This window comes from Typopeltis vanoorti, chromosome 8 (genome assembly GCF_054136105.1).
Source record: "Typopeltis vanoorti isolate ZY-2024b chromosome 8, IOZ_Tvanoo_1.0, whole genome shotgun sequence".
Lineage (NCBI taxonomy): Eukaryota > Metazoa > Arthropoda > Arachnida > Uropygi > Thelyphonidae > Typopeltis > Typopeltis vanoorti.
The window spans coordinates 73,483,701-73,499,497 of record NC_143556.1 but is presented as its reverse complement, the minus strand read 5'-3'; the positions used below and the strand labels follow the sequence as shown (position 1 = coordinate 73,499,497).

Below are 15,797 nucleotides of genomic sequence, written 5' to 3'. Positions count from 1 at the left end.
TTCCTAACACACTTAAACAACCAACACCCCAGAGTCCAGTTCACCTTAGAAAAAGAGGAAAACAACACCCTCCCCTTCCTAGACACTTTAATCACCTGCCAGCTTAATGGATCTTTGGTTTTCTCTGTTTACAGAAAACCCACAAATACTGGCCGATACATTCACCAGCAATCCCCCCCCCCCCCTCATAACAATATGGGGTGATAAAAACACTATATAACAGGGCAAAATTAATCTGCTCAGATGACAAGGCCCTGACTATTGAACTAAACCACATTCTCAACACTTTCTTAGCCAATGGCTATAACCCCAAAAAAATCCAAAAAATACTAAAACCTGTAAACCACAACCCCCCTCCACAATAAAGATTACACCAAGTCTATCACCATCCCCTACATCCAGGGCACCTCTGAGAAAATAACCAATATCCTCAAAAAATATGACCTTACTTCCTGTTACAGACCATATAAAAAGTTGGCATCCCTTATCCGCTCTACCAAAGACCAACCACTTCCCCTAGACCTACCTGGTGTATACCAGGTCCCTTGCAGCTGCAAATTGTCCTACTTTGGCCAAACAGGCAGAACAACAAATATCAGGATTTCAGAACACCAAGACTACATCCGTTTTCACCAGTACAGCCGCTCTGGGCTGGCAGACCATGCCTTAGATACCCACCATAAAATTCGTTGGAAGAAAACAAAAATAATTCATCGCAGCAAGTTTAAATACGAAAGATCATTCAAAGAATCTTCAGCAGCTCTAAAAAACAGTCCTAACCTCAACAAATTTGGGTGCATGAAACTGCCCCAAATTTGGGAGACTTTCATTATGAGAACTTCAGCCCAACTGCCAAGACTACCAAATTAGCCCGCAAGAGGGCACCATTAGGACTTTAGGAACAATATTAGTTTCTTGCGTTCTTCCTCATTTGCTTTGTGTTAGTTCCTGAGTGCACATACCATATCTTTATGTTCCTGAAGATGGCAATGTGACGTTGCCGAAATATAGAAGTGATTCATTAAAGTTACCTTTAATTAATATACTTCATTTACGTTGTTAATTCCGTGAACTAATTACCAGTTATGTCTAACCAACGTATAAGCCTTGCTACTAGAATATATAAATAGCAGTATATAGTTTTTCTTCAGAAAAGTTTGTATTTTGTATTATATTTTGTTGAGCATATAAAACTAATATTAGATTATGATTGTTAATTCTGTTATTATTTGTAAAGTCATGGAGTAATATAGAAAGACTTCAAGCATTAGATAGGTTGATTGAGGTATGTGAGCCCACGCAGGTCCGCCATATGATGAATGTCATTGAGCCCCAGTTCCAGCGGGATTTTATATCTTTACTGCCAAAGGAGGTAAGTTTTTTTTTAAGGAAAAAAAATGAATAATATAAATGCAGTTTATCCTAAAATCATGATTTTGTCAAGCTCTTACTGCTGATATATGTAAATGCTTGAAAATCTAATTGTTTGAAGGTTTCTTCTTTGTAGAGGCAAATTCCATTGATTAAAAACCTTGAATGAAAATTGCATGCAGGGTTTTTGATACAGCTGTTACTGTATCTCAGTTGCAGTGAGCTGCTGTTTATGTAATCTGAATTTATGGATCCTTATTCACTACTGGAGGCTATGAAAACTAGATTGCTGATGCCTTTATTATCCATTGTTTGTTATTAATTGTATGTTTATTTTCTGTAAATTGTGTACAAAATTGGGTGGTTACATGAAATTAATATATATTGTCCTTCACTCTAACTAGTGTGATCTGTGGGTTTAAAAATTAATTAAAAAGGTATAATATACTTATGGCAGTCTTTATCAACACAGGGGTATATTATTCATAGGTATATAGTGGACATAGGTATATTATAAGTGTAGGATGTTATATTCAGGTAATAATGATCAAGGAAAAGGAGTAGCAGTAGCATTCAACACCAAACATGAAGATAGACTTCTTGATAGGAATGCAGTTTCAAATAGAGTGATGTGGGTACACTCCCAAATGGGGAAATGGACAATGAAACTTATTTGTGCCTATGGTCCCACAGAATTGTTCCTTTGGAGAAGTGGAAAAGTTTTCGAGTCGTTAGGAAATTAATTTCACCAGGCATATAGAAATGATTGGGGGAAATTTGGAGAAAAGGGGAAAACTAATAATAATAAAGTATTTGCTGGATTTCTGTTCAGGGCATGGACTAGTTATTACTAACACTATGTTTCAACATAAAAATGTGCACAAATTCACATGGAGAGAAGATGCAAGAAATAAGAAAAATCTCATTGACTGTCATTATTGATAGTGATATCTTCATGTGCTGGTTCAAATGAGAGTTACAGAGGATTTGAAATTGGAAATGATCATTATCCTGCTTAGTGCTAAGCAGGATAAAAATGGATATTACATTTAAAAAGAACAATATGTAAGAAAGTTTTTAAAAGAATTAAAGTTTAGCAGCTTTTATAGGTAAACGGTAGACTCAACTATATGAACATTATTGAAGAAAATTTGAAGCAGTTTGAAAACAAGAACTAAACCTTGAGGTCTCAGTGGCAAACACTGAAGAAGACATTGATTCAGTTTAGGAGTTGCAGTTCTCTTTAAGGAGAGAAAAATAAGAATTCTATGGTGGAATCAAAAAGTTAAAAGAAGCAGTTCTGGAAAAGAAGAAAGTGTAACAAAAGTTCCTAGCAAATAAGTTGGCAGATGCCCTAAAAGAATATAGAGGGAAATGTAAGACAGCTAAGCTATGTGTAAAAAAGTAGTTCACATGGAGAGACCTAAGAAATAAGAAAGCCTCATAGTCAAAGGCTTCTCATGACTTAAACAAAAGTCATGGAAAGACTTTGGAAAGAATATAGAAGATAAATATCAGGAAGATGGCAAAATGTTATTATTATTATTATTATTATTATTATTTTGACACCTCCAGGGAGTCCAAAGACTCATCGAGGCAGAGTGTGCCGACAGCATCGAACGATTGGCCCCCTTCCAACTACTAACCGCGCTCAAACTTACTTAACTGAGCCATTAGTAGCAGAGGCTCTACCAATCGACCAACCTTCGCCGGCTTCTGGAGGCTATTGAAAAATCTTAGAAATAGAGGAAACAGCGCTATAAAAGGAATCAAAGTTGATAAAGGTGACATGAAAACTGAAGATAAAGATATTCTACACCCCTGTCCAAAAAGAAACGAAACTTTTCGAAAATAGAAGAAACTAGTGGTGCTACCTGTCATATCTTTTTGTTGTCGAAAGGGGCAACTTCATTAGTGTTGTGTCAACTGTTTGACATTTGTTTCATTATAAGCCGAGTTATAGTGCCCAAGAGTGACAGTGTGTTTTGACAAACTGTCGGAAAATCAGTTTCATACAGAGAGCTGCGATTGACTTTTGTGTTAAACTTGGTAAAAGTTTTACTGACATGCATCAAATGCTTCAAAAACTATACAGTGATGAATGCTTATCCCATACTCAAGTTTACAAGGGGTTTAAGCGATTTCAAGGTGGTTGTGAGATGTTTGAGGACGACGAAAAGTGAGCCTTTCCAAAAACCAGACTGAGCGAAGTTAACATCTAAAAAGTGTGTGATTTCATCAAAGAAAACCTAAAATCGTCCGTGAGATTGATTGAAGATGAATTGGGGATTCCAAAATCAACTGTCCACAACATTTTGACCGAGAGTTTGGGTCTTCATAAATTGAATTCGCGATTTGTTCCCCACAAGTTGACCGACGACCAAAAAATGTATCGAATTGAACACTGCAAGGACCTCATTACAAGCGCTTGTAAGGACTCAAACTTCCTTGAAATGATTGTTACTAGTGATGAAACGCCCGGAACAAAGTGTTGAGTGGAGACCACCAGAAGAGGGACATCTGAAAAAAAAAGTCGCTCGGAGAAGTCAAAAGTAAAGACAATGCTGATTTGCTTCTACGATTCCAAGGGCATTATCCACAAAGAATTCGTTCCACATGGCCAAACTGTCAATGGTGAGTTTTATCTCGAAGTTTTGAAGTGATTAATAGTGAGAATTCGTCGCATATGGCATGAATATCGTGACAACCGACCATTTGTCAGAACACACTGTCACTCTTGGCGCTTTAACTCGGCTTCTAATGAAACAAATGTCATAAACAGTTGACACAACACTAATGAAGGTTGCCGCTTTCGATAACAAAAAGATACAAGAGGTGGCGCCACTAGTTTCTTCTATTTTCGAAAAGTTTGGTTTCTTTTTGGACAGAGGGTGTAGATGTCTGGAGTAATTACTTTGAAAGCCTGTTAAATGAAACAAGCAGTGACAGAACTATACCAGAACATTTTCAAGAGGAATGTGAAGAGAAGTACATATCAATACTTTAAGTAGAAAAGTCATAAAAAACTTGAAATGCTGTAAGGCAGTTAGAGTAGATGATCGACCAGAAATGCTTAAGTATGGAGATATCGTTTTTTTTTTTTTTTTTTTTTTTTTTTGCAGTGGCTACACTACGTAACTGAGATGACCTGGTCAGAAGGTTGAACTCCAGATGATTGACATAAAATTCTAATAGTTGTCATTTATTTAAAAAAAAAAAAAAAGGAACAAAACCGAATGTGAGAATTATAGAAGAATTTCTCTACTAAGTGTTCTAGGTAATATTTATGCAAGCATACTTGAAAAGATGTTGAGAAAGATTCTGGAAGAGAAAGTTGGAGAAGAACTATTATAATTATTTTGTATAATTTCATAATTATAAGTAAAGTAATTACTCCAACACATGTGTTTTTGTCTCCATAAATTATTCACTATAAATGCTGACCACCCTGCAACCTTAAAAGAAAGAATTGGAGAAGAACAAATAGGTTGTCAAGATCATATTTTCACTTTACAATAAACAGTTGAGAAATCATGAGGATATGACAAGGATATGTACTGAAAGTTTTATAGATCTGGAAAAGGCATATGACAAGGTGCCCAGAGAAAAGCTTTTCAAAACACTTCAGTGATGTGGTAAATGGAACATTATATAGAGCAGTACATGGTCTATATTTAAGTTGTAAGTCAGCAGTTAGAACTGAAAGAAATACAGGAAGATAGGATTTGATGTAAAATCAGGGGCAAGATAAGGATACACATTGTCTTCACTCTTATTCATCATCTATATGGATCACGTTATGAAAGAAAATGTCATTAGGCCTGATATTAGAATTGAAGATATCAAACTTAGCTCTTTGTTTTATGCAGATGATGTTGTGCTCCTAAACACATCTAGTGCAAGTCTCCAGAATTCTCTAACTAAATTGAATAACAGCTGTAACAAATTTGGCATGAAAATCAGCAATAAAAAGACCAAAACTGTGAAAATGGGCAAGAACATAAAAAACTGCAGCTGCCTTCTGAATGGAGAGCCTATAGAACAAGTAAAATATTTCAGGTATTTAGGCACAGTTTTTAGTGAAGATGAAAAGTTAAATCTCGAAATAAACAACCGAATAAGCAAAGGCTGGTATGGTGGGTAGCCAGCTGAATAAATTATATGGGATAAGAGAGAAATTAGCCAAATCACCAACTAGCAGTATACAAGACAGTGTTCAAACCAGTTTTAATGGATCTCAGAGTTGGGTTAGAAATAAAGCATTTGATCAATATCTTTGATCAAATGCTTTATATTGGGGTTCTGAGAAGAATTTGGAGAGTGAACAGATGGCATAAGTGGTAGAATTGTATTAAAAATGAAGATAATCGAAAAGTATATTAGGGTTCTGAGAAGAATTTGGAGAGTGAACAGATGGCATAAGTGGTAGAATTGTATTAAAAATGAAGATAATCGAAAAGTATGTCAGGGTTCTGAGAAGAATTTGGAGAGTGAACAGATGGCATAAGTGGTAGAATTGTATTAAAAATGAAGATAATTGAAAAGTATATTAGGGTTCTGAGAAGAATTTGGAGAGTGAACAGATGGCATAAGTGGTAGAATTGTATTAAAAATGAAGATAATCGAAAAGTATGTCAGGGTTCTGAGAAGAATTTGGAGAGTGAACAGATGGCATAAGTGGTAGAATTGTATTAAAAATGAAGATAATCGAAAAGTATATTAGGGTTCTGAGAAGAATTTGGAGAGTGAACAGATGGCATAAGTGGTAGAATTGTATTAAAAATGAAGATAATTGAAAAGTATATTAGGGTTCTGAGAAGAATTTGGAGAGTGAACAGATGGCATAAGTGGTAGAATTGTTTTTAAAAATGAAGATAATCGAAAAGTATATTAGGGTTCTGAGAAGAATTTGGAGAATGAACAGATGGCATAAGTGGTAGAATTGTATTAAAAATGAAGATAATCGAAAAGAACTTGACATTGTTTAGCATTCAAGAATGTGTAACCAGAGCTAATCTAAGATGGTATGGCCGCTTAAATAGAATGGATGAGGAAAGGTTAGCAAAACAGGTGTTTGATGCTAAGATATCAGGAAAGAAACTCAGGGGAAGATCAAGGTCTAGGTAGATTTAGTCAGAAGTGTCTTAGAAGCACTTCTAGCTGAATCCATGAAATGTTAGATACGACAATATTGGAGTGCTGACAAGTAATAAACTAATTTGGAGGAAAATTGTGGATAAGAGATTAATAATAATGTAAACTTAATTATGTAGTGCTGTCACAGTATCCTGAACCACCCCTTGAGGTTACATATCAGAAAAATTGATGATGATGAGGTATATTATTCTCTTTTCTTCCTTTTTAATGTGTTACATAAACAATGAGATACTCTTAAATAATACAAAAGTCCATTGACTCCCTATACTCAGTGAGAAAGTGGGTGCTATGGTGTCATTTGCATTTCTTAAGGAAATTGTAATATACATATGCATTCATTTGATTTTAGTGCTTGTTATATGAGTGCAAAACTCAAGTAGACTACAGCTTTGCACTTTAAGGCAATATTTGTCAATATATTTGTCTTCCCTCATTTCACTGAAATCTTCACTTTCACAGAGATTTTAAAAGATCTTTTAACTGCCAGAGAAATTTATCAAGATATCAGCATTAAGCAATTTTAAGTTATAACAAGAATTGAGCAAGCTTTCAGTTGTATTTTCATTCTCTTGTAGACTCATTAGTAGTATATATGCACATTTGTAGATAGGATAAATTTAAAAAAGTATTTAGTTATTTTTACTTTTAAACCTTTTAAAGTTGGAGCTTTGATATTAACAGGTTTCTGCCATTCTACTTTTAGTTTTGCTTTATTTGTTTTTTTTTTTTGATATAACGTCAGTATAAAAAATAGTGGTCTGTTTTGAAATGACTTTTCCCAATCACTGTAGCAATTATAAATGATATACCTATTTGTTCTTAAACAAAAACACTAAGCAAGCATTTTTACTCTGCTCTGCTACAACTTTTTGATAACCTGGTTGTGAAATTGAATAGTATATCTGCTTTCCAACCAACAAGCTGTGGGTTTGAATCCTATCATGGGGATGAATTGTTTGTGAGTACCTTTAGTTGGTAGATGTTCATTGTCTGATATGAGAACACTTTCTTGCTTATTGGACTTGAAATGGCTTGAAAAAGTTTTCCATGTTTTGTTACACAAGCAACATTTTGAATTAACTCACCCTCAGCCTATCCACAATACTGATGTACAATAAGCTTCCAGTGTTTTGTTGGCAAGATTTGCATAAAATATAATATTATGTAAGACCGTATGATGTAATATGATATTTGATAGTGATCTTCAGATTTTAGAGAATATGACTATTTTGCTTGGGCAAAGCTGTGTGGGAATTAGCTTGAAATTACTTTTGGACATTGACATTTTTAGTAATGTATATGCAATTTGCAGATTGTATGGTGAATTTATTGTGCTTTACAAAATAAAAAAATCTATTTCAGTAGTAATACAACTAACAAAAAGAAAAACAGTTATGATGCATGGAAAAGAACTGAGTAAAATCTTAATAAATAGAAATTAAATTTTAACTCCATTTTATGCTGTGCACATCTTGAAATATATCCCTTCTTGAAATATATCCCTTCTACTTAAAGTTCTGATATGACGTAACTTTGAAAAAGTTACGTCATATCAGAACTTTCTCTTACAATGAGGAGAAAAAATAAACAAAAACTCTTTTGCACATTAACCACCCAAATGGCCATGTAGATAAAATGTATCATCAAATAATTTATGCTTTACATCCATGTATTCATTGATGTATGAACACATTGAGGCCACAGTACATATTTATGTGATAAAGAGGTTGCTTAAGAATCAGAATTAAATAACTAACATTTTAAAAATCTCAACATAGCCTTTTAAGGAATGTGGATAACTGACTGGAGCTTTTGACATAATATCAAATCCTCACCCTCATGTGATTCGCTCCATTAGTAGGTGTCTGCATGGATACTGGCTGAAAACAAGTAGTTTGGAATTTAACTTACCAAATTGTATTCATGTTGACTTAAACCAAAACATCCGGTCAAAACTGGCCAAAAAATTTAGGACTAGGTTGACATCGATGTTATTGAAACAGAGAAAACAAAAGCAGGTGAGATTCTTCTAAACAACAAATATAAAATGTTGTTTCCTGATCATTCTTGTCAGACAGAATGATCAGGAAAAGGAAGAAAGGAGTAGCTATAGTATTCAGTAGTACATATAAGAATAATCTATTTGAATTGCAGGCATTATCAAGTAGAACACTGTGAGCAAGCATCAAAATGGGATTGGACAGGGACTTATTTGTGCCTGTAGTCCAACAGAAAGCTCTGATAAGAAAGAAATGCAGGAATTGTTCAAATCATTAGAGAAGGTAGCTGATGAAAAAAAAGTAAGAAAGAAAGAAAGAAAAGAAATATAAACAATGGAGTAGGAAATGAATACCAGACATAAAAAAAAAATTGAGAAAATTTGGAGAAAGAAGCAAAGCTAATAATAATGGTAAGTACATGCTGTATTTCTATTCAGGATGTGGACTAGTCAACACCATGTCCCAATGTCAAGATATTCTCAAAATCACAGGAAGAGAAGACACAAGAAATAAGTAGTTACAATGGCACTAAATTGTTGTTAGCAGTATCTTTATGCTGATTCAGAACACGGGAGTATATAGATGATTTGAAATAGGAAATAATCACTACTTAATTTTGAACAGCATAAACTTCAGTATTGTCTTGAATATCAAAAGTTGAGAATTTTTCAGAGGATGAGCTGTGGATTCAAATATAGAAATATTGTTCAAGAAAAAATGCTAATTATCATTATCATCAAAATCCCTCGGGGGGGGGGGGGGGGCAGGATAATTATGATAGTATTACATGAAAAAGTTACACCATTACTTACTTCCAATCAAAATTTTCCTCTAAATTAATCTGTCATCTGTCAAGACTCCACTATTATCAGATTTTATATTTCTGTCTTTTGAGGTCCTTTTTACTGTATCAGTCCATCCATCTTGGTCTTCCTCTGGGTCTTTTTCCTGTCAACTTGGCAAAGAACACTTGTTTTGCTAATCTTTCCTCACCCATTCTGTTTAAGTGATCATACCATCTGAAACTAGTTCTACTAACAAATTCCTGAATGCTAACAATGGTGAGTTATTTCCTAATATCCTCATTTTTGATGTGATACTGCCATTGATATTATCTGTTCACCCCCCTAAACTTTCTCAGAACTCTCATATCAGAGGTCTCTAAGTCTTTGATCAAGTGTTTCTAACCCAGCTCTCAGATCCTAGGTTAAACTTTTTTTGAGTAATTACTTTCTTATTCCATATAAATTTATTTAGCTGACTTCTCACCATACCAGCTTTACTAATTCTCTATTTCCATATTTAATTTACAATCTTCATTAAATATTGTGCCTAAATAGCTGAAATGTTTTTCTTGTTTTATAAGTTCATCATTCAAGATACAGTTGATGTTTTCAATGTTTCTGCCTATTTTCATTGTCTGTCTTTTTATTGCTGATTTTCATACCAAATTTATTACAACTGTTATTAATTTAGTCAGGGAATCTTGCAGACTTGTGCTGGATTTTTTCAGAAGTATAACATTATCTGCATAAAGTAAAGAGCTGAGATTATCTCCAATTTTGATATCTGGTTTAATACCACTTTCCTTCATAATGTGATCCATACAGATAATGAATAACAGGGAGATAATATGCAGCCTTATCTCACACCTGATTTTACTTCAAACCATCTTCTTGTCCTCCTCCAATTCTAACTGCTGACTCACAGCTTAAATAGAGACTGTGTTGCTTGATATAATGTCCCATTTACACCATATAATTCTAACCTTTCTAAGAGATTTCCTCTTTACACATTGTTATATGCCTTTTCCAAATCAACAAAACTTAAATACAGATCCTTATTATATTCCCAAGATTATTCAACTGTTTGTCTTAAAGTGAAAATCTGATCCTGACAACCTCTATTTGGCCGAGTCCAGCTTATTCTTCACCAAGCTGTCCTTCCACAGTTTTCCTTAGCCGGTTCTAAAGTATACAGTAGGAACACTCAGTAGGGAAATACCTCTGTTATTCCCACATTGTTTTATTTCCCTTTTTATAGATGGGAGCTTTGCTGCAATCCTCTGACCTGGCCTTCTGAATTATGCAATGCAGCCACTATAAAACTTTTATACCTTCATATTTGAGTATTTCTGACCAAATATCATCTAATCCAGCTACTTCAAGTATGGATATGTATTTCTTACTGCATTCCTGTTGGGAGTTTTCTATCATTGTGCTGACACTGCATGTTTCATTAAGCAGTCTTTCAAAGTAATTACTCCAGATATCTAGAATGTCTTTATCTTCAGTTTTCATGTCGCCTTTATCATTTCCTATTCCTTCTATAGTACTCTTTCCTCCGTTTCTAAGTCTTTCAGTAGCCTCCAGAATATTTTGCCACCTTCTTGATATTTATTTTCTATATTCTTACCAAAGTCTTCCCATAACTGTTATTTAGCTAGTTTTACACAGCACTTTGCATTCTTATTTTATTTTTTATTTTTGGTATTCCCTAAGAACACTTGATTCGTTTTAAAACTTTCTTACACACTCTTCTTTTCAGTGTGAAATTCAATTTTATCCTGCTCAAAACTAAATAGTGATCACTTCCTATTTCAAATCCTTTGTATGCCCTTATATCCTGAACCAATGGGAAAACATTGCTATCAACTATAACATAATTAATGTGAATTTTCTTATTACTTGCATCTTTTCTCCATGTGAATCTATTCACATTTTTAAGTTGGAACATGGTGTTAGTAATAACTGATCCATGTCCTGAACAGAAATCCAGCAGGCACTAATCATATTATTAGCTTTGCTTTTTTTCCAAATTTTCTCAAAACATTTCTATATACCTGGTGATGATTTCCTATTCTGCTGTTTAGATCTCCAACAAGGATCAACTTTTCCTTTTCATTGAGCCAGCTGCCTTCTCTAATGCCTCAAAAAATTCCTTCATTTCTTCCTTAGGAACCTTCTGTAGGACCATAAGCACAAATAAGTCTCATTGTCCATTTCTCCATTCTGATATTTGCCCACATCACTCTACTTGATTTGTCTGCCATTCAAGATGATGATCCTCATAAGACCAAATGTAAGATATCAGAATATCTTATTCTGATATCTTACATTTGCCAGAAATCCAATATGATAATATTGGATTTCTGGCAAATAACAGCTAAATGAGAGGGAAAATTGTCAAAAGGAAGTTATAATGTAAACTTTACATGTTGTACTATTATAGTATCCTGTTCACCTTTGCAAGGCAACTGTCAGGTTAAAAAGAGAGCAATAACCAAAAATGAAAAGTACATCATACAAGTATAAGGAGAGCTCAATCTGTGTACAATTGGAGGCCAAAACAGGAAAGTAAATTCAGCTATGGCCAAACATAACAATAATAATATAAAGTAATAACGATAAATTTATTAATTACAATGGATGCAATTATTTCTCAAAACTGGGAAAAGTTTGAAATGGTGATTCTTATTTAAATTTGACTGATCAGTCAAATTTAAATAAGAAAATTTAAATTCAAATTTAAACTGGAGCTTCAATTTGTTATATAGTCTTTCTCTGTAAGACTTGATTTGTCTCACTCATGGAAGCAAATGTCATTTTAGTGCTCTTTTAAGCATATCATTGCAAATCTGTCTGGCTGAATAGGCAAAAAAAAGGTGATTTTGGAAAGTATAAAAACATCGTGAACTTGCAGAATGCCAATTTTATAGTACACAGAAGCTTTGATAGCTTTTCTGTGTACTAATGAATAGAGGATATGGGTGTTTATTATTCATGAAATGAAATCTGAGTTTTAACAATCAAAGAGGAAAGTGAATTGAATATGCAACAGTTTCTGTTGTAAAAAAGAACCTCAATAGACATAAAATGTTACCTGCAGTGAACCTTCTCAGAAATCTAGCGGTGCTAGACTTTTGAGAATGATAATAGGAAGTAGCATCTATGTATCTTTCTTTTGTTGTTTTTCTTTCTATAGACCAAAAACTGTAAACTGACATCCATTCTCTTAAGATAAAGCACTTCTAGAAAGAAAGACTGTTATCGGCTTCTCATTTAAGAGTGAATTTCATTGTTTGATGGATAGAGTTAATTCTTTAGAAATAAACATCTAAATCTAACAAGAAAGAGTCAAGTGATAACTTTCATTCAGTTTGGCATAAACCTATTATCGCAACCATTAATTTGCAGTTAGACCAAAAACCACAGACAAAGAGATCTTGGAACTTTAGAAAAGCAAATTGGCCTAAATACACACGACTATTAGAAATATATTGCACTAGCACACCCACTAGTAAAGAACTTGATCAGCAACTACTAGAACTAACAAACAACATACAGAGAGCTGTAAAAAATTCAATTCCCAGAGGACTCAGGAAAAACAATTGGGTTCCATTTTGGAAAGATCATAATATCAATATTATGATCATCAAAAGAGATATTATCAATGAACAGTTAAAAGAACAAAATAACACAGAAGACAACAGAAAGAAGTTAATAGAATTAACTCAAAACATAGAAGATGAAATTTCTAACTGCAAGCAAAAAAAGTAGGAAGAATTCTGCAATAGACTAGATCGAAAAGATTTACAATACTGGAACATCATCAGATTATTAAACAACCCAACACTTCCTGATACTGATCACTCTTCAAACATAGTCTCCTCAGGAACCAATACAGCAGCAACAAACAAACAGATGGCAAATTTACTTGCCATTACTCCAATGCAAGCAAGCTGCAGTACAACAAAGACAAAAAGTGCCAAACATCTGCTAATACAATCCAGAATCTATCCTTCTGAGGACATCTTTACTCAGGACCTCACAGTGACAGAATTAGAAACAGCAATTAGTCAAATAGACTCTGACAAATCACCCAGAATTGATCTTATCTTTGGACATATGATTAAAAACATGAGAAAAATAGCCCAAAATTGCCTTCTGAAGATATTTAACACTTCCTGGAATGCATACCAAAAATCTGGAAAACATCAGTCATTATACCCTTACTAAAAACTAACAAAAACCCTAGTGACTGTAAAAGCTACAGACCAATAGTTTTGACTAGCACTCTCTGCAAACTAAACAAAAGAATAATACATACCAGACTTATAAATTGGCTCTTAAAAAACAACAAGATCAACTTCTACCAAACTGCATACATGTCTCAGCACAGTACAGAAGATCAATTACTTTATCTTTGCCAATCAGTCATAGATGGCTTTCAAGAAAAACCATCAAAGAAGATGACAGCAATATTCTTGAATCTCACAGCTGCCTACAATCATGTCTGGAGACAAAAATTAATAAAAATTACATATGATACAGGAATAAGGGGGGGTAATGCATTAATTTGGATTTCAGACTTCGTGAAAGGAAGAAAAATGAAAGTAAAAGTTAATGGAATTTATTTCAATATCCATCGAACTTGGGCTGGAGTCCTACAAGGTTCTGTTTTAAGCCCCCTCCTATTTCTCATCTATATGAACAATATCCATCCTCACATAATCAATGACACAAAAATAGCATGCTATGCAGATGATATAGCAATCTGACACACAAGCAGTATTCCTCAACAATCTGAAAAAGTCCTAATAATTCAATAAAAGGCTTAGAAAAATGGGCAAAGGAACTAAAAGTACAGATAAACCAAGAAAAAACAAAACTGATCATCTTCTCCCCTGATAGAAAAAATAGACACAATTACAACCCCCAAATCAAAATATATAATGCCAAAATAGAAAAAAACAGTTTCCAAAATACTTAAGCCCCTAATCCTAGACACTGAACTGAGATTTACAACTCATATTACAAATATATCCAATAAAGCTCTTAAAAAGCTTAATATCATCAAAAGGTGCTGTGGAAAACCAAAGAGACTCAAAACTACATATATAGTACTCATATGACCCACTGTGGAATATGTCTCATCAATCTGGGCTCCAGCTTCTGCCAGCTCAAAAGAAAAACTTGACAGAGCAAAAATTATCATAGGTGCTATCTCATCCACAAATAATTTAAAAGCTCAACAAGAGTGTGGCCTTCATATACTAGAAGACAGAAGAAAACTCTCCACAGTTAAATTCGCTAGCAGAATCAGGAGCCACCAACAGGATCACATCTCACTCAGGACTTTCAATGCCTGGACAAGAAAATCTAGACTAAAGATATGTTACAATATGATCATGAAATTAGAAAACAGACTGACTTAGAGCACCTATCCATTGAAATAAGCAAAGAACCATTCTTTTCTACTATTCTACCAAAAATACACAATGATAAAGTTTGGTTAATTTATCTGTTACATTCTTGATATAAGGAAGGGTTACTGCATTTTTGAAATCTTGTTTCTTTAAGTTTCTTGTAGGTGCTGTATTGAGAAATTTCTTAATTAACTTAGTATTGAAACCATTCATTTGTAGGATCTGTGTTAAGTATTGTATTTCTTCTTTCCGTTTTTCTTCTGTACTGGGGATGTTGTATGCTTTATCCCTTAAGGTTTTTATTAGGCCTAGTTTTGCTTGGGGTGGTGATGTGAAGTAGCATGCAGAAATCTTCCTATGTTTGTTGGTTTTCTATAGATGGAGAACGATAATCTGTTTTTTTCTTTCATTTATTTCTATAAGGATGTCTAGGAAAGGAAGTTTTTTATTTTCTTCTAGTTCCAGAGTGAATTTTATGTTAGGATGTAAGTTATTAAGATAGTCTTGAAATGTAGTCAGTTCTAGTGCTGTTCTTGGCCAAATGATGAAGATATCGTCCACATAGCGGAGGCATATTTTTGGTTTTTTGTGCCAGTTTTGTAAAGCATTATTTTCAAAAATTTCCGTGTAGAGGTTTGCTAGAGCTGGTGAGAGGGATGAACCCATTGCTAGTCCTTCTTTTTGTTCCCAAAGTTTGTTTTGGTAAAGGAAAAACATTGTTTTTACGCAATGTTTGTAGAGCTGTACAATGTCCAGTGGAAAAAGATTTTCTAGGATGTTTACCATTTCATTTCTTGGAATCTTTGTGAAAAGGCTGACTACATCTAAACTTGCTAATATGTCTGAAGGATCTATGTGTATATCTTTAACTTTTTTTCTATGAAGTTTGTACTGTTCTTAACACGTTCATTGCCAAGCTGAAAATTGTAATTTCGTGGTGGTGGCCAAATTTTTTTTATTTTTTTATTTAGTTTTTATTGTGCTCAAAATAAGTTAAATATATTATTTATATGCTTTTATTATTATGTACATAGGATTTATGTACTCTAAATATCTATTAC

At 33.8% G+C, this 15,797-nt stretch overlaps 1 protein-coding gene across 2 annotated transcripts in view; it reads left to right on the top strand.

Annotated features, from left to right (window-relative positions):
* Positions 1-15,797, top strand: part of LOC150104101 (F-box/WD repeat-containing protein 7-like) — a 234,683-nt gene that overhangs the window by 146,029 nt on the left and 72,857 nt on the right. For both annotated transcript variants that reach the window (XM_090396763.1, XM_090396761.1), the window contains exon 6: positions 1,238-1,372. In XM_090396763.1, coding sequence (XP_090252889.1) covers positions 1,238-1,372 — 135 coding nt within the window. The remainder of the gene's footprint in view (positions 1-1,237; positions 1,373-15,797) is intronic.